The sequence below is a fragment of the Hirundo rustica genome, chromosome 9 (genome assembly GCF_015227805.2).
Source record: "Hirundo rustica isolate bHirRus1 chromosome 9, bHirRus1.pri.v3, whole genome shotgun sequence".
Taxonomy (NCBI): domain Eukaryota; kingdom Metazoa; phylum Chordata; class Aves; order Passeriformes; family Hirundinidae; genus Hirundo; species Hirundo rustica.
Genome location: NC_053458.1, coordinates 23,750,828 through 23,771,764, shown reverse-complemented (window position 1 = coordinate 23,771,764; position 20,937 = coordinate 23,750,828). Strand labels below are relative to the sequence as shown.

At 47.3% G+C, this 20,937-nt stretch overlaps 1 protein-coding gene across 6 annotated transcripts; it reads left to right on the top strand.

The window, feature by feature from the left end:
• The first annotated feature begins 52 nt into the window (after positions 1-52).
• Positions 53-20,585, top strand: ZBTB37 (zinc finger and BTB domain containing 37). Of its 6 annotated transcripts, XR_009208119.1 has the most exons (7): positions 53-115; positions 1,855-1,955; positions 2,084-2,309; positions 4,209-5,161; positions 6,507-6,606; positions 8,769-9,337; positions 16,390-20,585. XR_009208119.1 is itself a non-coding variant. In XM_040073424.2 (6 exons), exons 4-6 carry the CDS (start codon positions 4,239-4,241, stop codon positions 9,255-9,257), a joined length of 1,512 nt encoding a protein of 503 aa, XP_039929358.1. In that variant the 5' UTR covers positions 53-115; positions 1,855-1,955; positions 2,084-2,309; positions 4,209-4,238; the 3' UTR covers positions 9,258-16,280. The 6 variants fall into 6 exon arrangements, 5 of the variants coding, with proteins under 5 accessions (XP_039929358.1, XP_039929360.1, XP_039929363.1 ...); XM_040073424.2 differs by lacking the exon at positions 16,390-20,585 and having other exon boundaries at positions 8,769-16,280; XM_040073426.2 differs by lacking the exon at positions 16,390-20,585 and having other exon boundaries at positions 2,084-2,332; positions 8,769-16,280.
• Positions 20,586-20,937: the final 352 nt, after the last annotated feature.

Here is a 20,937-nt window from a genome sequence, read left to right as displayed (position 1 = left end):
GGGCAGGGGCGGGGCGGGGGCGGACGGTGCGCACGGCGTTTCCTTCCGGGGCGCGGCCCGCGCTGGCGGGTTTCGGTTCCGGGCCGGCGCTGCGGGCCCTTCCCACCCCCGGCAGGTGAGGCTGGGCCGGGAGGGGCGGGCGAAGCCGCCCGGGGCCCCGGGGGCGCGGCCGCCGCCTCGCGGTGCCGAGGGTGGGAGGGGCGGGGGCTGGGGGAGGTCGGCCCCGCCCGCCCCGCGCAGCCCCGGCCCGGGGTCGCGGCGCGGCTGTCACGGGTCAGGAGGAGCCGCGGGCCCCGCTTGAGGAGGGTCCGGCAGCGATGGGCGGGGAGACAGCGGGCTCTGTGGAGCGGGTCCTGCGGGAGGGCTGCGGAGGGGCGAGAAGCCACCGCCGCTCGTCTCAGTTGAGAGTTATCTTTGGGTTTATAGTTGTCGGAGTCCCGTTGGAATGTGCACGTAGCCAGATAGGTGTATTGGGAAGAAATTGTACCCTGTGAGGATGGTGAGATCCTGGCACAGGGTGCCCAGAGAAGCTGTGGCCGCCCCTGGATCCCTGGAAGTGTCCAAGGCCAGGCTGGGCAGGGTTTGGAGCGAGCTGGGATAGTGGAAGGTGTCCCTGCCCATGGCAGGGGGTGGAACGAGATAAGCTTTAGGGTCCGTTCCAACCTAAACCATTCTGGGATTCTAAGTAGCTCTCTCCGGGACCAGGGACAGGACCCATGGAACGGCTGGAGTTATGTCAGGGGAGGTTTAGTCTGGATATCAGGAAAAAGTTCTTCCTCCAGAGGGTGGTTCAGCACCAAACAGGCTCTCCGGGGAATGGGCACAGCCCCAAGGCTGCCAGAGCTCCGGGAGCATTTGGACAATGCTCTCAAGCACAGGGTGGGATTGTTGGGGTGTCTGTGGAGGGTCAGAAGCTGGACTCAGCGGTCTCCTTGTGGGTCTCTTCCAGCTCAGGATATTCTGTGATTCTGTGAAGTTGTCCAGTCCCAGTAAATCTCAGGCCAAAAGCTGAGAGTTTTCAGTGCAGCTTCCAGGGTGACATCATCTGCTGGGTGGTCTGTCTCTGCTTCTTACCTGATGGATCAAGAATTCCGCTTGCTCCTGGTAGCTGCCTCACAGGCTGGAAGGCATTTGCTGAGCTAAGTAAAGTCTGAGTCTGGGCTGGTGACACTTTAATTGCATTAAAAACGGCAGTGTCTCAGTGTGTGCCCTGTGCTGACTCAGCTCAGCCTGCAGGTGAAGGTGGGTGGAGGTGATGGACTTCCCAGAGAGGAGAGAAATCAGGATGTCATTGCCCTGTGGATAAGGTGGATTCAGAGGGGCAGCAATCAGCCTCTAACAGGGTAATTTGAACCAAAAGACAGATTCCCTATCACCAGCCTAGGAGTTGATCATAACACACAGGTTCCTTGACACTGAGGTGAGCAGAGTTCTGTGGGTTATGAAGAGCAGATTAATTTTTCCCTGCCTTCCGAGCAGGAGCTCACAGATCATTTGTTGGGCTCTCAGGGGCAGTGGCCTTCTGACCTCAGCCACACCCAGCCATGCTCAGCAGTTGTGTCTGATGATTTTTTTCCCCCTTCTCTTTCTGTATATCCCAAGCTCAGCCTCTGCCTCCCTCTTGCCTCCCTGGGTGCTCATGGCCTTGGCAGGGGTATTTCACCCTTGCCTTCCTTGGGAGTGTACTCTGAGGATTATTGCTTTAGGAACAGCTGTTTTGGGAAGATGGTGAGCTAATCCTACTGCAAGATCCTCCAGCAAAACCAAGAATGACAAAGCTGGATGTTTACAGCTTTATTTGGGAGAACTCAATTCCTCTGCACTTCATTTTTTCTTTCTTTTTACTTCCTAAAGGGGAAGGGGGCAACAGGTTTTCTTCTTGCTACATCAGAAGGAAAATAAAGAAGGCAGCACCCCATTTCCTTCCCACTTGCATGTAACTCAGAGCGCTCCAGGTAAGATGTTGGGTTTTCTATTTCCCCTTGTTGTGTGCAGTTGATGTTCTGCTCCCAATGCTGTGTTGACACAGATCTGTGCACTGTGCTTTCCTGATTTTTGTGGGGTTTGTTGCTTTCTCCTGAAGATAGGGAAGGACATGGAGCTGTTGGAGCGAGTCCAGAGGAAGGCACCAAGATGATCAGAGAGATGGAGCAGCTCTGCTGTGAGGAAAGGCTGAGAGAATTGGGGGTGTTCAGCCTGGAGAAGAGAAGCTTCAGGGTGACGTAATTGAGGCCTTCCAGTGCCTGAAGGAGCTGACAGGAAAGATGGAGAGAGACTGTTTACAAGGGATGGAGTGACAGGACAAGGGGGTACGGCTTCCCACTGACAGAGAGTAGGTTTAGATGGGATATTGGGAAGAAATTGTTCCTTGTGAGGGTGGTGAGGGCCTGGCACAGAGTGCCCAGAGAAGCTGTGGCTGCCCCTGGATCCCTGGAAGTGTCCAAGGCCAGGCTGGGCAGGGCTTAGAGCACCCTGGGCTAGCGGAAGGTGTCCCTGTCCATGGCAGGGGGTGGCACCGGATGGGCTTTAAAGGCCCTTCCAACCCAAACCACTCTGTGATTCTGTGACAGGGGAAGGAGAGAAGAAGCCCTAAGACCTGGCATTGTTGAGCATGAGCACCATGTGAAGCTTTGTGCATTCCAGTCTGAGTTCCCCAGGGACATGCAGCCATCCCGCAACTCAGAAGTCTCTTGGCACATCTCCACAAAATTGAGAGGCTGTCCTGCAGCTTCATGTTTAGTAACTGGGTTTGCCAAGTTTGCACAAAGCCTGCTTGGGCATATGGACATGTGCTATGCTGCAATGTTCATAAATTCCGGATAAGAAGCCCTCCAAAGGCAGACATGCTCTTCATGTGCCCATCCCTTTGATTTGGATATGCTTCCACAGAGTGGGCGCTGTGAGTCTTGGTATTCCCAGGCTGCTTAAAATGGTTTTGACATCTGCAGGACTCTTCTCAATCCACACTTCAGATGCTATCCAGCTTAGAAGCTGCTCATGCTGTGAATGGATTTTAACAAGATTATTTATTTTCCTTTTTTTTTTTTTCTTTTTTTCCTTTTTGGATGAGTCTGCATCTCACTTCCATTCATTCCAAATTTTTACCATATATGGTCAGGGCTTCTTTTCAAACTTTGCCAAAATGAAATGTGATGATGTGGTGGTGCATCCCCCAGCCCCCTCCCTGGCCCTGCTCTGAGATCTCCTGATGAACCTTGGTGGACTCGGCTGAGCGGTGAAGGACTGCACCGGCTGGGTGCTCCCTCAGCCTTCCAGGAGCTCTCATGTGGTAGAGGTGGGAACAACTGGGAGCATCCCAGGCAAGGTGGGAAACAAGGGATGAGCCTTGTATAGCTTGGGTAAATCATTTATCTGGAGTGCAGCCCAAGCAGAGCAGCACCCTTGCGAATTGTTGCCCAGTGGAACAGTCCCATTATTATTTTACTTGGGAAAGAGTCCAGGAGTTACTGACTTAGGATATGGCCAGGATGGGAACTTAGTGATGACCAAAGTGAAGTCTCTTTGGACCCTACAGAAGTGATCCTGAGTGAAGCCCTCTGAGCTCTCCTGGGCCACAGCATTTTTTTTTTACCCTCCTGTTAAAAATTTTCTGACATGTGTCAGCAGTGCCACATATGATGGATATCTCAGGTTAACAAGGCACTTAGGATGCCTTGAGGTCAGATGTGTGCTGGCCAACTTTACAAAAATCTCAGGAGGATTTAGGTCCCAGTGTCCCCTTCCCTGTTCCTGTTTTACAAACGAGCTTTCCCTATTGCTTTCTCTTTTCAAAATGCTTAGAAGGTACAGGTGGTGAGTATTTTAATCCATTATGCAATCAGGTGCCTATTTTTAACACCTGTGCCATTTTTAATGTTCTTTTTACATGCAGATGTGCTTTTACTGAGGCTGTCAGAACAAAGTGTTTTGCATGCAGGGAATGGGGGTCTGTCGGGGACTGGTTTAGTAGATCTCTCGTGCAGGGGGATGCAGAGCATGGTGAGATCAGAGAGCTTTTGTAATGCTTTTTTAAGTGATCTCAAACACATTTGTTTGTGACAGAGCTGCTGCCAGGCGTGTGGCAGTTCAGTGGGTGAGGAAGGTCTCTGAAAACTCCAGTGTTTCAAACTGTGTGGAAGTAGGTGAAAAATGCTCTAATTCCAAATGACTGGCTCTGCTAGTGACGGGATCCTTTCCCCCTTTTCCAGTAGAGCCGTGCACCTGCAGCTGGGGCAGCCATGGAGAAGAGTGGGAACATTCAGCTGGAGATTCCTAACTTCAGTAACTCTGTTCTGAGCCACCTGAACCAGCTGCGCATGCAGGGTCGGCTGTGTGACATCGTGGTCAACGTGCAGGGCCAGGCTTTCCGTGCGCACAAGGTGGTGCTGGCTGCCAGCTCGCCCTACTTCCGTGACCACATGTCCCTGAACGAGATGAGCACCGTGTCCATCTCCGTCATCAAGAACCCTTCCGTTTTCGAGCAGCTCCTCTCCTTCTGCTACACTGGAAGGATATGTCTGCAGCTGGCTGACATCATCAGTTACCTGACAGCCGCCAGTTTCTTGCAGATGCAGCACATCATAGACAAATGCACGCAGATCCTCGAGGGGATTCATTTCAAAATTAACGTGGCGGAGGTGGAAGCGGAATTGAGCCAGACCAGGACGAAGCATCAGGAGAGACCACCCGAGTCTCACCGGGCCACCCCAAATCTAAACCGTTCCCTGAGCCCGCGTCACAACACGCCCAAGGGGAGCCGCCTGGGCCAGGTTAGCACGGTGCTGGACATTCGGGAGCTGAGCCCACCCGAGGAGTCCACCAGCCCCCAGATAATCGAGCAGAGTTCAGATGTGGAAGGCAGGGAGCCCATCCTGCGGATTAACAGAGCGGGACAGTGGTACGTGGAGACGGGAATGGGAGAGCGCGGGGCGCAGAACGACGAGGAAGTGCGGGTGCTGGGAGGAGTGCGCATTAAGACGGAAAACCTGGAGGAGTGGCTGGGGGCAGAGCACCAGCCCTCGGGAGAAGATGGGAGCAGCGCCGAGGAGGTCACGGCCATGGTGATCGACACCACGGGCCACGGATCGCTGGGCCAGGAGGCTTTTGCCTTAGGCTCCTCTGGAGCCAAAGTGGTCAGGCCGACCAGCAGTGAGATCGACAGGTGGGTTTTCTTAAACTTAATTATTCACCTTGGCTGTGACAGGAGGTTATGCAAGATTCTGACTTGGCTGGGTCAGTTGCTTTGGAACGTTTCCTCTTTCTATTTCCTATGGCCATCTGAAGCATGAGCAGAAGGGTTTTTACCTGGCGTTAGGAAGTGTATCCAGTTTGGGTAATAGTATTTTGGCTGGGTAGTGATCAGACCAGGATCTCCAGGTACAGGCTAGCTTGGGAAATTATTAGCTCTTAGAGCTGGGATGTCTGCCTCTCAGCGTTTTCAGCTGAGGTGGGATTTTTTTTAAAGATGTTCAGTTCAGGCTCAGTAGATGACAGACTCAGCATTTGGATTAATGAGGTCATATACAATATGTGTGGCACATCTCCATTTCACTGGTGCCTTCTGGCCTGAAGGTCTGGGGAAGGTTCTGGCTGAGAAACAAGCCAGACACCAGCTGTAGGTCAGGGTCTTCCCAGTGGTCCGTGACAGCAGCAGACCATGGGTTTACATCTTCTGAGGCAGTTGCAATGGGGAACCCAGTGGCCTCCACTGTTGTTTTGATTTATATAAGAGAGCAAAAAGCCTTTGTTGAAAATGGGTGGTGAAATCTGCTGTGTTTGGATTATCCATCCATCTCCATCCATCTGCTTCCCTCCACTCCAGCATTTGCCTTCTTGCCCTAGGTTCAGGCCAGAGAATGGATTTGATAAAGGGCAGTTCTGTTTTATTTGGAGGGGGTGTAATTCTAGAGTTTCCCTTCACATCTGCCTCTCTTCTAGCTCAGTCCCATGGGGAAACAGCTACCTGGAAGCAGAGGATAGTCTGTCACTTGTCACTTAATAAATCAATCGGTGGGAACAATCTTAAGCTGGCCCTTGGAGAGCAATGCTTTCCTATTTCCTTAGCCCTTTTCCTTGGATTAGCTAGTCTCTAGCATCTCTTTTTGCACTGCAGTCTGTATGCACTGTTTCCCACCTCTAGTCCGTTATATCCCTTATGTTTCACATGGAGGAGGAGGAGGATGCTGGAGGACGGGTGTCCTCTGAGAAATGATTTCTGTCCTGCTGTACAGTTCCTGAGTCACCAGACCCATATTGGTTTATTCACAATAGCAACCCCTCTCTGCTGCTGAATGGGAAGCCAAATGACTCAGTTTTATTTTTCAGCTGTTTAGACTGAAACCATAGGCTGGTATGATTTAGTTTTTCCTTTATACTTGCACTGTTCCACCTCCAGTGTGTTAGCTGATGAGGATGAAGAGATGCTCTGCAGGTGCCTGTTGTTCTGAACACTGTAATGACCTGGTGCCCATTAAAAATTCCATTTTTGCTTTTCCCCCACCGCACAGATTTAGCCCTTCTGGCAGCATGGGTGCTGTGACTGAGCGGTACAGATCAAAAAGCGAGTCTCCTGGGCGGATGGATGAGCCTAAGCAGCCCAGTTCCCAGGTAGGCTGATCAAGACATTTGCAAGTAAATGTTGGCTTGAAGGTGAAGGGGACTTTGTTGTGATGAAGTGTGTCATATTTTATATTTGCAAGCAATAATATGTGTGATACAAGGATCTTTTACTTTGGCAAAGGATCTACTTACTCACAGGAGAACGTGTGCTGGCCATGTACAATTTAAAACTTAATCTGGCTGTTGTTTGGGATTTTGGCCAGATACTTGGAAAACACAAGGAGTTTCTCTTGTTGTTTGAGGGCATAAATATCCACCCTTATTCTGGGCAGGCCACCAGCTCCTGAGGAGAAACCCCATTTGCCTGCAGAGCTGGATCTGCCCTCACACAACTGGCAGCAAATGCCTGAGCAGAGGGAGGAGGTGTGGCTTGGCTTCAGTGCAAGACGGGTGACAACAGCTGAACCTTTCTATGCTGGTACCAAGACCATTCCCAAAAGCCCTCCAGGCACTACACCAATAAACCTTTTGTGGTGGAGTGTCTAGAGAGGTCTCTGTCTCTTCTCCAAGAGACTGTGTTCCACAGCAGACTTTGCAACATAACGGAGCTCTGAATTCTCTGCTTTCTTGGGCATGGTTTTGGGGTAGGAGGGAGAGATGCACAGAAATGGGAGGGCAGTGGGCTGTAGAGTGCAGCAAAGTGGGACACGGCAGTAGTGCCTGTGCCTTATCATTTTGGTCGAACTTAGTTGCATCCAGTTAGTGTCACAGTGCCACTGCAGTGCAGGAGTGTCAGCCAGCACAGTGCAGGACTCTTGTGAGCCTGGCAGGTAGGGAACATGTCAGTGTGTAAGCAAAGGACTTGGCTGCAGGTGGTTAAGGAGATACTAGGCTGCTTTGCCCATGAGTAAGACCAAGTGAAGCAAGGGGGGAAAAACTGATTGCTGTGTACTGACTTTGTTAGACACTTCCATAAAATGACAGATACCTCTTTGTTCCTGTCTTGCAAAGCTTTGTTTTGTGTCCTCAGAAGACATTGCAAAAATTTCAGGTCAAACTAACCCTCTAGGGGAAATGTGACATATTATGCAATTGTAGCTCTGCCTACAGAAAAGCTGCACTTATTTCTCCATTGTGAGACAGCCTCAAATGTGAAACCTTAGGCTTTACACACCATGGGGAAGTATCATCACCTTCCACTCTCCTGGCATTGCGATATCCGTACTAAAACAGCCTGCCCGTGATCCCTGCCCAATGGCAGTGGTAGAGTGGAAAGGAAGAACCAGAGCTTTGTATATCTCCTTTAGTCCTCAGCAGCTTCCCTATGCCTGTACAGCTGGATTCAGCAGCACCTGGCACAGGGACACTGCTGCTCATGCCTGTAGAGCCTTGGCTGATGGAGCAGATGCTCTCCTGCTGTTACACTGGTTCCGTCTCCACATTTGGCACCACTGGGAAGCAGCACTGGGGGAGTAAACAGTGCATCTCCTGCACAGAAGCATTCTGGAGTCGGTGTGTTTCTGCTCACTCTGAATACAATGGCCAGAAGTGTCTGTCCTGAGACCAGGCCTGTGGTTCAGGTTGCCCTTGGCTGTTTGTCTGTGTGACTTCAGAAAATACAGAGGAGTCCTTGCTGTGCCAAGGGTCAGGCACATCCTTGCCTGTGATGGGTCACACAGCCAGGCAGGCAAATGTGACTCATAATAAAATGAACTCTAAGTCACACCTGAATAAATACCTGTGTAAAATGACACCAGAAGATATGATTTGTGGTTTGCTCCTCCTTTGTTTTACTGCAGGCTCATCAATTGGCTTCTTTTTTTGATTTTAGTAAGGAAAACAGAAGGTGATACACCCAAGTGTTTCAATAAAACTGGCAGAAATTTTTTAAAAAGTAACAAGTATTGACATGTGGTCCACAACTGAATTGGTGGCCAAGTGCCCTTGTGTCAAGGGCTGTCTTTCCTTCACCAGATCCAAGGAACAGCTTGGCAGCAGGGCCTCTGTAGCGGTGGTTTCTAATTGATTGCTCGTTTGTATTTAGCCCCAAGGCCCCAGTTAAGCACTTAAATGTGTGCTTGAGGTTGCAGACATTAGTGCTGCTGATTTTGAGGCTTGGCGCATGCTTTACTGGCTGGACCTGGGCCTGATCTTCTCTGCAACTTGTTTTAGGCTGCTTGTTATTTCAATCTGTGCCATTTCCTTGGCAGGGGGAGGAATCAGCCATGCTCGGAGTGAGCGGTTACGTGGAATATCTGCGGGAGCAGGAGGTTTCAGAGCGCTGGTTCCGGTACAACCCACGGCTCACGTGTATTTACTGCGCCAAATCCTTCAACCAGAAGGGCAGCCTGGACCGGCACATGCGTCTCCACATGGGCATCACGCCTTTCGTCTGCCGCATGTGCGGGAAGAAGTACACCCGCAAGGATCAGCTGGAGTATCACATCCGCAAGCACACGGGCAACAAGCCTTTCCACTGCCATGTGTGCGGCAAAAGCTTCCCTTTCCAGGCCATCCTCAACCAGCACTTTCGCAAGAACCACCCCGGCTGTTTGCCCCTGGAGGGGCCCCACAGCATCTCCCCTGAGACCACGGTCACGTCCCGGGGGCAGGCAGAGGAGGAATCCCCTCCGCAGGAAGAGGCCGTGGCGGTGGGGGAGACGGCGCAGGGATCCGTGTCCACGACCGGGCCCGATTGAACGGCGGCTGTGGAGTCCCAGGAGAAAGGACCGTCTTCCCGTTCCTGGCTCTAAAGAGTCAGCACCGACCCGGCAGGCTGGTACTGTAATTAGTGCAATGCCACCACCAAACAGAAGGAAGCTCCCAAGATGTTGCCAAAATAGAAAAATCTCTCTCTTTCTCTCTCTTCCTCTCACGCGCCCACACACGCCCATAGAGTGTTAAATGTTTTTCTCCCTTATTCCTCCTCCTCTTGGAGAAAAGCAGAACAACTGTGTCAATCAACTTCTTATTCAGGGATCGACAGAATTTTAAATTTTTTTACTGTTCTGTAGTGATCTGGGACAAGCAGTCATTTGTATTTCTGGACAGCGCTGTGGCCCAGCAGGGCGTCCCGCCGGCGGTGCCAGGTTCAGCCACAGAGCCATATCCACTGCTCCCACTCGAGGGGAGAGCAGGGGCAAGGGGCCGTCGCCTTCCTCCCTTCCCCAGGTAGTTGCCACCTCAGAGAAAACAAAAATACTGTCCTGGTGGAATCTGCCTTGCCCGAGTGTGTTTATCCCTCTCTTATTTTTGGTGTGTCTTTTACATTTTTATTTAAACTATCGTTTTAGGGCTTTGGGCTTGCCTGGTCCAGGCATGCGGCCCTGGTGCCCCTTGTTAAAGCGGGCACAGCTACAAAGTGGTATTCCAGAGGTCAGCAAAATGTGAAGGAAGCACTTCAGTTACTGAGAGTGGAATTTAGCAGCTGCGAGGTTTGCATGAGGCTCTGATGCATTGGGAGAAGGGCTGGAGGGGTCTTCCAGGGGAGGTTGTCCTCTGCTGGTGCTGATCTGGAGAGCTCAGAGCACTCTGAGGTCCTGGCTGGAGCGCTGCTGTGCTTCAGGTGTTGCCAAGGATTAGGAAGAGATTTTCTGGAGTTGCTGAATTGCGGAGATAGAGGCTGGCTACCAAAGTCCTCTTTCACCCCTGCTTCCCCCTCGACACGCACTTGATCTTTTAGAACAGCAATACGGGATATGGGAATACTGCAATGCTGTTGTCACAGCCGAGCAATCGCAGGTGGTTGCTTTTAAACCTGTTTCTACAAACTAGTTTGATAACTTTTTTATCAATGAAATGCAAAAAGAAAAGAGAACCTTACTCTATTTCCTTATAACAGTTCAGGAGACTTAAAAGTGAACGGTTCCTAGAGCAATCACGACTCTGTCCCCTTGCATGGACTTAACATTTTTGTATTCTGAGTAGCTCTGATGTTTAGAGCAAGTTTAGCAAACCTGGAGAGAGATGCCTGCGTGTGTATTGTAGGTGTTTGCACGGGCTTACGTGGTTCAGAACCAGAAAAGCATGGGACAGGCAGATAAGTGCAAATATCTTGACATCTTTTTTTAAAAAAAATATGCAATATTTTAAGAGTTTTCTCTAGTTCTGATGCCAAGTTGTTCACGGTAAAGGGGGGAATGAACGACAGGTTGCGTGTATCTGGTTTGGTGAAGGAGTTCTCTTGAGGATGTATAATGTGTATATGATAAGGAAGGTGAAGTTCTGAACCTTAAGGTGATGGGAGGAACAAGGAGACATTGGAAAACGAATACACTTCATCTTGCTTCAGCAATAAAGCTGGATGAGTGGTTAGAGCAGGGGCTTAGCAGGCTGACCAAGTGACAGTAGAGCTTGACCTGCTGTCTGACTGCAGTTTTGGGCACACAGAAACAGGTCCAGCCCTTGCTTTCCCCATCTGCAAATTTGTACTGGGGATCATTTTCCTGCCCCGTTGGAGGGAATGATTTGGAGAAGGCTGATGTGTTCTTGCCTTGCTTTATAGATTTTTTTAATATGTGAGGGGGTCTCACTGTTCCTCCTATCTCTCTCAAAAAGAGACGTGGCTCTAATGTGTTTCTGTGTGTGGGAAAGGGCTCGGTGCCAGTATCACGTATAACAGGGATGTGATCCTACAAGAGGAACCTTTGCAGGTGTTCTGAGCTGGGCACTGGCAAAGTACCATTTCATTGACCATTTCAAACAGGAAAACTGATATTTCACCTCTGTTTTCCTTCTGTGCCTTCTTCCTCCTCTCCTGTCAAGGGCATCCGTCACACAGGGGGTGATTTGGCTACCCAAACAACCAGCTCCGTCAGGTTTCCTGGCAAAGGTCAAACGTCACGGTACCAAAACAGTGAGGTTGCCAGAGAGCAGTGGCAGAGGATGAGGTGAGAGGGTGGCCAAGGTAGGTTTCGTTGCAATCAAGGTGCAGGGAGGAGTGGAGATGTGCTGCTTTAGTCATAGCTTTTGAAGTTACCAAAAATGAAAAAAAAAAAAAAAAAAAAGTTAAAAACTTTGAAATCCTATCCTGTTCACACTAGAGAGCATAAAAAGTTACTTTTAGTTGCTTAAAAGATTTTTAAGTGTTTTAAAATAGAAATTTTAAAAGAATACTACCAAACTATAAAAACATAAAATTATTTATATACATATATTATATAAAAATATAGTGGGAAAGTTTCCCTGCTGAGCTTGCTGTGAAGCGAAGGGTGAAGGTGCAGTAACTGCTACACAAGCAACATTTTTCTGAGACAGATGGCAACCGTAGTGGAGAAGGGCTGACATAAAATGGTGAATGCCTTTGTTCCCATGGCATAGCTGTGAGTTTCTTGAGCAGGTTTTTATTTTACTGTATCAATACTGTGAACAGAGGAGCATCCAAACAGTACAGGAGGCCAGCAGCGCGTCCTGTTTGCTGATTCATTACTTCAAGTGGCCTGGTGAAAACCATGAAATTTGTCCTTCATACCTTACTAGGCTGAAAACAAAGCTTGTGAAAGTTTTCTTTTTCTTCCTCCTTTGTGTTTGCTTTTCTTTTTGTTTTTGGGTTTGGTTTTTTTTTCTGTTTTGCAGAGGTTGCCACTGTATAATGATCATTTCTGATTGCATGCAAAAGAGCCAATATTCTTGCCCAGGCCTCGCTGAGGTGAAGTTTATAGCTTGTAGCTAGAGTCAGTATAAGGTATGGTAGTGGGAATCATTTTGATATTATTTCTGTACATTTAATGGATGTGTATGTATGTGTGGGAATCATGATGTCTAGTATTTCTTGAACAGTGCTGAAACCAGTTTAGGCCCCATCCGCACTAGACAGCAGAACCAGTTGAGAAGGAATCGTTATTAAACATTTCTCTCAGTGGTTGACTTCCTGAGTGCAGATGAGACCAAGGTTCAAGAAAAAAAGGGGTTGGAGGTTGTATACGGTATGGAAAAACCTCATGTGAATTTTCTAGCAGTGGTGTAGCTACTTAGAGGTGCTTTCCCTAACAGAATGATGCTGTGTCCTGTTGCCTCTGCGTTGGTGTGGCTCTTCACAGTTGCACCAAAGCTGTGGAGAATCAGATGCCAGCTTTCCAAGCACGAATGCTTCTGTGATGGGTTGAGGCACAGCTTGCATTCCCATGTCTAGCTGCAACTTTTTCTTCCAAAACTGTGATTTTAACTGTGATTTAAGGAGGATGTGAAGAGAACTCTTGTGTTTTAATACCTCTGTATGTAACATTTCTGTCTGCTTTAGAGTTAGAGCTTACTAACCCGTTCGTTTTCTTGCCTCAGGCATCAAGGAGAACACACTCTGGTTTTACAGTTTGTTTTCTTGGAGGTGGACATAGTTCTTTACTGTCAAAGAACTCACCTCCCAAATGTGAAGAGTTGTGGTTATCTCCTTAAGCCTGCAGCAAGTCCTGGTGCCAAGTGTCAGCCAAGTGACATGGTGGTTGCCACTGCTGTTCCCTGCTGCTGCCAGGTTCCCTGTGAATAGCTGTGAAAATGGCAAGAATTGTGTTAATACTGTGTTGCTGCTTTGGAGAAAAGCTAAACTTCTTCGTCTCAGGTGATGTGAAGCTGGGAAAAGGAGAAGGCCAAAATACAATGAGAGGATGTGAAAACAAACTGCTCTGTATTTCCAGCAGCTAGAGAGGGATGAATGAGAGGCTTTATGGAATGTGAATTTGTTACAGGAGGCTGAGAACATGCTTAGAGCTAACTTAGTAAGATCCAGGGATAGCCTGGTGAGAGCCAGAGCAGCCAGTGCAAATGGGCAGTCCCTCCTTGTCCTCTCAGCATTATCCACCATCAGGTTCAGTCCTTGGGCTTTCCTGCATCTTCCCTACAATATTCTCAAGCTGTGATCTGTGTAATTTAACTTTCGTTTGGGTGCTGGGAACAACAGAAAGCATGTTGTGTCTCTGCTGCTGTTTTAAACCCAGAGGGGTCGGCAGTGACTGACCCCGTTCCCATCTGACAGCTATCCAGACCTGGAATAGCATTGGCAACAAGCTGTAGCCCTTCTAAAAAGCATTGTGGGGCTGGCTCAGTGCAGAGGGCACAGAGACAGGATTTCAGCCCTCTGTGAGCTCAAGATTGAGATACATGGACAGGGCAGCTCTCCCTGCTTGTCCTGCTCTCATTTTGTGACAGCTCCGTGGCTGTTTCCATCCCACACCTCTGCAATAGGAATAAGGAATGTCACTTAACTGTGAGATGCCCATTTCAGGAAGTGATTCCAAACGGTCTTGTTTTGGAGTAAAGTCCTTGGCACTTTTGGGTGATTCAGCCCTAACAAGGCCTTTGCCAGAGAAGAGTAGTAGCTTTTATTTGCAGCTGACTTTGTCTTTCCTGCACAATCCAATGTGTAAATAGGAAGACAGCTGCAAAGGTGCCATTGATTTGGAAGGTGGAAGGTGACTTGGGAAGTAGATAGGATCGTGCATCTTGAAAACCAACAAAAACCAGCACTTATAATCATTTAAACTTTACCAAACTCTCCTCTTTGATCCATGACATGCTTGCCAATTTAGCCGTGCCAGCAACCAAATGTTTCTGCAGATTAGTGACATCAAATGCTGTTTGGGCTCTGCTGGAAATATTTTGGGGATGGGAAAAGTCCCTGCTCATGGCAGGATGGTTGGACTAGATGACCTCTAAAGGTCCCTTCCAACCCATACTCTTCTGTAAGTCAAGAAGCTGTAACTCAAGGAGACTTTTTGCCAAGGTCTGGGCTCTGAGTTTTCACTGGGAGCTGAGCCTGTGGCCAGGACTGCAGTTGGAAAGCCTGGGATCCAGTGCCAGAGCAAAATAATTGTGGTGAGCGTTGCTCCTGTCACAAGGTGAGAGACATACACAGAGTTTTGATGCTGGCAGTTAAAGGGTCTAAAGAGGAGCTCAGAATCCTTATTTTAATCACTGTCATTCAACGGATATTTTGATGTAAAATACATATGTACCTATATATATGTGTGTATGCATATATACATATATATATTCATATATTTGTAACCAAATAGAAGTTAGAACTATGCAAACAATACCGGCTGCTTCTTGAAACTAAAGTCTACCAGAACATTTTGGAATAGAGTAGATTTGGAGTAGATTTGCAGTGAGGTATTTTGTTTTGTTTTATAAACCAGTGAAATGCAGCAGACCAAAGCTTTGCTGCAGTTAGTCTTACTAGAAATTTATGTTATTCCTAACCTGGAACCCACTCAAGTTGGTTATAAAATTACCTGAAGAGTTCCACCATCTCTAAAATATTTCTATCTGCTGAAAGGCTTTGGCTTGGCAAACAGAAAAACACACAGGCTGGGAATTAGGAGAGATTGAATGTGTTGTTTGGGCTGATGGAGTCAAAAAGGACTGGGAGCATTTTCTTTTGGATGTAGGATTGAGTTGGTTTCAGGGAATCTTCCTGCTTGGGAAAATGTCCATTGCTGAGATGGAGGCAGTGATCAGCGCATCCCTGGGATGAATTTGACGGAGGTATTGGAAAGCTTCCTGCTGAATCTGGTGGTACCAGAGTTTAGGCTGCTGGGAGAAATTCCACATGATTTCTGCCATTTCTTTGTGTCAGATCCAATCTTTGCTTTTAGGATTAACTGCGGTATATATATATGTAACTTTCAGTGACCTTTGGCTTTTTATTCCTGGAACCGTAGGCAATTCAGGTTTCCCATAACATTATCCTCATCCCAACTGTGAACAAGTTACTACTGCTTCTTATAATTTATTGTCTTTCTGTTCTTGAATGTCTGTGTGATCCAGCTGGTCGCCAGCACCACCTTCCAGTGCTTCATTAGCTTTTATGCACAGGGAATTGTTGCAATGGGTAAGTTGACCGTGCTAGTTGGAAGAGTAGAAGCCTTTGGAGAATGACTTTTGCTTCCTCTAGCTGTCATTAGGGAGTGCACACACACATACCTGTATATACATATATAGAAACAAATATAATGTGTTTCAATATAAACTCATTTAGCATTATTCTTATTTAATTTATATTTTAATCCAGTTGTAAACCAAAGTATTACAGCTTGTGAAATGATGTCTCTCGGAAATAGGGGGAACTTTTTTTAGGTGGGAATTCTGAAAGGTCTTTGGTGACAAAAACATAGATAAGAGTAAGACTTAAGGACTTGTGCTGCTGGGGAATTGCAGCCTTGAAAGGATTTGAAACTTGCTGGGTAAAGTTGGATGGTGGGGCCTTCTGAAGGTGTTCTTCGTGGTCTTTACAGGTTTGTTGTAAAACAAAGACGTTCTGGCAAAGCTAGAAATAAAAGGGGAGAAAACAGCAAATCAGACTGTGATCTGGCACAGCTGGGAGCTGGGGAGGAAGCCACAAAACCAGCCACTGATGTATTTAGTGTCTAAGTTAAAGTTTTAGGAAATGAGCCATTGCTATTTACTGATGTCTAGAAGTGGTTGGGGGTTTGTTAATAACTTCTGTGAAGGTGCATGTTCTGCTGTCACCAATGGGAAGAAATAATGGGTTCAAAGATAAGAAAAATCTTGCTGATTTTTCTGTGCCAGGGAATAATTCCTGAGGAATTAGCAAGTGCTAAGAACAAATTCACCTCTAACATGTCCAGCAGGCTTGGCAGCAGCTCTGCTTCCTCTAGGGAGGAGTAAGACAGCTGAAATAAGAAGAGAGCTTATCTCTAGTGGAGTTTCAAAAACTCCATTGGAAGGATCTGAAGGGTGGGAAGTGGAGGGTGGGAAGGGCAGTATCAGACTTCAAAGTGCCATTTTCTGAGTTTTCTAGCAAGTGTTGAAGACTGAAGTTTTTGTTTCGGTGCTTTCTCCTTTACCTATATAATTTTTCCTATTTAAACTCCACAGCTCAGGGCAGGGTGCAGAGAAGATGGAGCCAGACCCTTCCTGGAGGCACACGGTGGAAGGAGGAGCAGCAGTAGGCAGAAGTTTATGCGAGGGAAAATCAGGTTAGATATGATAAGACATTATCTCACCATGAGTACAGTCAAACAGGATCAGGTTGTCCAGAGAGGCTGGGAAATCTCCAGCATGGGAGAGCGCAGCCTTCAAGTTCCTGTTTCCGTTAGACTGCACCAAGCTGTATTTTTGTTACCTTTTTTTTTAGTTTGATCATGTAAAATGGGCAGCTTTACTGGCCTTCCTAGTTCATATCAGTTAAGCTTTTGAAACATGTTCAGGTATTTTTAAATACTGCTGTGTAAGTTCCTTGTTTAATCTGACATATTCTGTTTATTATTTTACTGTAGTTACCTAAAACAGTACTTAAAAAAATCAGTGCATTAATTTTTTTGCAGACTTTCAGCTTACTTTTTGTTAATGTACCTAACACCCTTCCCCTCCGATCTATGGTGAAATGGCTGCATTATTTTTATACTGCAGTGAGGCTTGTTTATTCAAACCTTCCCATTACCTTTGCAGTCAGACGCAATACCATTGGCTATGAAATTGTGAAACTAATGAGAAATGAAAAATGAAGTTGGATTGATTAATTTACTACTGGCCATAAAATATAGAAAGTGGCAGTATAAAAAGATGAAATACAGTTGAAAATAGTTACTCAAATCACAGAATGGTTTAGGTTGGAAGGGACCTTAAAGCTCATCTTATTCCAACACCCCTGCCATGAGCAGGATGTCTTCTGCTAGAATTCCAGTAGAAATTACTGAGTCTAGGGCAGGGGGAGGAGTCACAAAACTAGTCTGAGAGAAACAAATTTTAACTTGATGATGCCAGTTAATTGGTTCCTCACTTGGTCAAGTTTTAAAAGCTGTTTCTTGAGGTTTCCCTGGCTCTGCTCTACATGTCTTGGGCATTGGTTTGATATGGGGGTTTGTGCCTCCAAGAGTATTTTCTGAGAGTTTACATGTCTAAAGGAACTCTCTGAATGACTGTGAAGCTTTTCTCGAGTCCTTCCTTGCCTGTGCATCGGTAACTGAGCACGACTCTTTTCCTGCAAGAGGCCGGTAGGAGGAGGTGGCAGCTGTGGGTGACACTAACAAGAAGTGGACGGTGCAATTCTCAGGCTGACGGATTGGGTTTGGGGAGGGGCATGAAGCCCCAGCCTCACTGTGGCTGGCCCCAGCCCCAGGGCATTCTTTCAGTCCTGTTTGTGTGCAGAGGCTGTGTACAGGGCAGCCTGGATCTCTGCCAGAGATGCATGGAAGGAGGGTGGATGTGGCATGCAGCCACTTTCCTCATGTGTTAGGAGATTTCCTAAGCCAGGGTTGTGCTGTTGGGGGAAGCACCCCAGGTGGGATTGAGAGTAGAATTTTGTCAAACCCTTTGCTTAAGGCTAATTCCTTGGGCTCCCCTAAGCAGAAAGCTGACACCAGACAGCTTCCAGGGCTGTGCTGTCACTGGGCAAGTGCTGGTAAGGAATATTGGGATGGGATGGGAGAGAGGAGAGTTGTTCAAATAAGGAATGGTTCTTTTGTGTTCGTGGGTAACATGGCTGACATTTAGGACAGGCAAGAGCAATCCTGGGTGAAACAGACTCTTCTGAATAAGGTCTTTTAGAAGCTGAATGAGGAGAATAACATGCACCTGTGTGTTCTTGCAGTAACATATTCCTCACCTCGTGCTCCACACTTGCAGGGAGAATTAGCGAAGGGTGAGAAGACTGGATCAGATGTTAATTCATGGAAATGGAAGCAAGGTATTCAAAGCACTGCTTTAGTCTGAAAAGGGAAGGGAATAAATGCAGTTTTCCCAAGCCTCTAGTGTGTTAAACACTAGCTGAAGCTCCCATGAGCTGTGGCCCCATTGTCCCCAAAGCTCCCCCTGTTTCCCTGGTGTCACCCCACCTTTCCTGCACAACACTGTGAATGTGATATCTGTAGCTCTTTTGAAAACTTTGGATTTTTCCATTAAAACTGCTCAGAGCAGGAAGTGCTGTCCTACTGCAGGAGCAGCTGAGCAGAGGCCCCCAGACAGGGCACAGATAGTTGAGTAGTAGGAGAGAAAATTTTAAGAGTTAACAAGTGAAGTGGCTTCGTACAGCAATTTGCTAATCAAATTTCATCTTGTAACAAACCTAACTGACAATCAATTTCTAAAATAGAAAAGCCTCTTAGAGGGAATAGTCAAGTATATCTTCACCAGAAAGATTTAACTGGGATAACTTAATAAAGAGCACAGGATTTTTTTCTTTTTTTTTTTTTTTTCTTTTCTTTTTAGCAATCACTCCAGAAATGGAGTCACATTAAGCAGCAGTGTATTCACAGGACAGTAACTACCTCTCTCTCTCGGGGTGCTGAGGTTACCACACTACACACTCTAGCAGCAAAGCTTTCACTTTAAAGAGATTTGTTTTCCTTACCTCTATGTTTCAGAAATGCAAGTCTGCTCTGTAAAGTGACTCTAATGAAAATGGCATCTGGCAGGAGCAACGGGAGTCCCTCGGGGTCCACAGTCCTTCCTGGCCTCCAGTTCCTTGCTGTGACCCTTTGCAGGTTGGCCATGGGGCTGTGACAGTTCAGGGGGACTTTGTCACCTCCTGTGTGCTGTGTGACAGTGAACTGTCCCCGAGCCAGAGCTGTGAGACCGCATTCCTGCACTGGGAAATCAGTTAATGGTGGGGAAGGTAAAAGGAGAATCTATCTCCCTCCTGCCTCCAAGGCAGCAGGCAGCAGTTTAAAAAAAAAAAACAAAAAACAAACAAAAAAGCAATAATATAAAATACAAACACTTTTTGTATGTTGTTCATTAGTCAGCAGTTCTGACTCTGCAAATTTATATATATATATACACATACAGAGAGGAAATCTCTCATGTGAAAAGGTGCCATTTTTTTTTCTAAAGAGTCCCTTTTCAAACTAGAACAGCACTTTAAATAGGTTCCTCTTAAAAGAAAAAAAAAAAAATTAAAAAAAAATTAAAAAGCAAACCCTTTTCTGCCGCAATGCACTTTAACTGGTCAGATGAGTACAGCTGTGGCTGGCTTGGGACACAGCTGTACGGGCAGGCAGCTCCTGGGCAGCCACAGCTCGGGGGGAGCAACGTTGCCAGACCCTTGGGCATGGCAGCTCTACCTCCAGCAGCCCCCCAGGCCAGCACGGCCCCCGCAGCGCCCGGAGCGGCCCCACCGAGCCCAAGCACTGGTGGGGCTGGTGGCTGGTAGGAGACTTTGGAATCCGTCAAGAGAAACCCACCCTTGCCTGTCAAGACGATTTAAACCCCGTTTTTTAACAGGTCAGAAGTTGCACCCGGTTACAGCCCAGGGCTGAGCTAAGCTGAATGGCAAAGCCAGGACAAAGCTGTTACTGGGCTTGTGGGGTTTTTCCATAACGTCAATATGGAGCCCTCGTCAGTTCCGTTTGGTTTTTTTTCTTTATTAATCCAAGTTTGTGTGTGTCCCACATTGATTCTGCTCTGAGCTGGCTTGCAGAGTAACCATTTGTAATAGAAATTGTGCTGTCACCTTCAGCTAGTGACCTATAAATCAAACCTTTTTAGGACGGGTGTCCTAACACTCAAGACTTACTTTCACAGTTAAGAAATTTCCTGCTGTACTAATTATTCTTTTTTTTTATTGTTTTATTTTATTTTTGGTTGCAGTCCTTATTTCAAGAAAAGTCAGTGTTCAGATTAGTCTGGAGTAGGCTGAAGAGAAAGCCTGCTGCAACTTGTGGATATCAGACTGTTCTTCAGTGATTTTCGAAGCTGTTTCCAAACTGGCCCTCCATGACTCCTTCCCTTTTCCTCTTCCAGCAGGCACTGGCAAACAGAAGCTCCGTGGCCATTGTGTCCAGGGACAGCCAGCACTGCTGGAGGGGGGTGGGCAGGGGTGGAAGGGGAACCAGAGTTGTGAAAGAGGGAAATAAAACCAAGGTAGAGGGGACTGTACAATTTGCATTGAAAGCAGTTTAGCAAAAAGCGCTCTCGTTGGACAGCTTTAAGAACAATGTGAATGAAAACTTAGCAACTTGGGTAAGAATCTTGGAAAATTCTATAAATGTATACTTGAAATTCTGTTTGTATTAAAAAAAAAAAAAAGCATTTTCCTCTTTCTTTTAACACTGTGTAAAAGAACATTATGCATGTGAGTGGTTTGAGAATTAAATGGTTTAATACTCAGATCCTTGGCTGTGTCTTGTAGTTGACTGGTACTGACCCAATGTGGATTTTCCACCTGGTCCCAGCTGTGGGCAGCTCCACAGTATCCTAAGCTGAGCAGCTTGAGAGAGGTTGCAGTGCCAGGCTGCTGTTTCTGGCAACTCAGATGGCTTCTGTCCTTTTTGGATGGGTTTTAACTCAACTCTTGAACAGGCTCAGCCCTTTTCAGTCTCCCCAGGAGGAACAAGCCCTGTGCTCTTGCTGCAGGCCAAGTTTTGGATGTTTTTGCAGCTGCCTAGGGCAGGGGAAGCACTTTGGTTCAGTGCCACGCTAGGGAGA

Excerpts from the sequence above, each read along its gene's own strand:
- ZBTB37 (XM_040073429.2), top strand. The coding sequence starts at position 4,239 with ATGGAGAAGAGTGGGAACATTCAGCTGGAGATTCCTAACTTCAGTAAC. Across the intron at positions 5,162-6,506 it reads ACCAGCAGTGAGATCGACAG|ATTTAGCCCTTCTGGCAGCA; the intron begins GTGGGTTTTCTT and ends CCCACCGCACAG. Across the intron at positions 6,607-8,768 it reads CTAAGCAGCCCAGTTCCCAG|GGGGAGGAATCAGCCATGCT; the intron begins GTAGGCTGATCA and ends TTTCCTTGGCAG.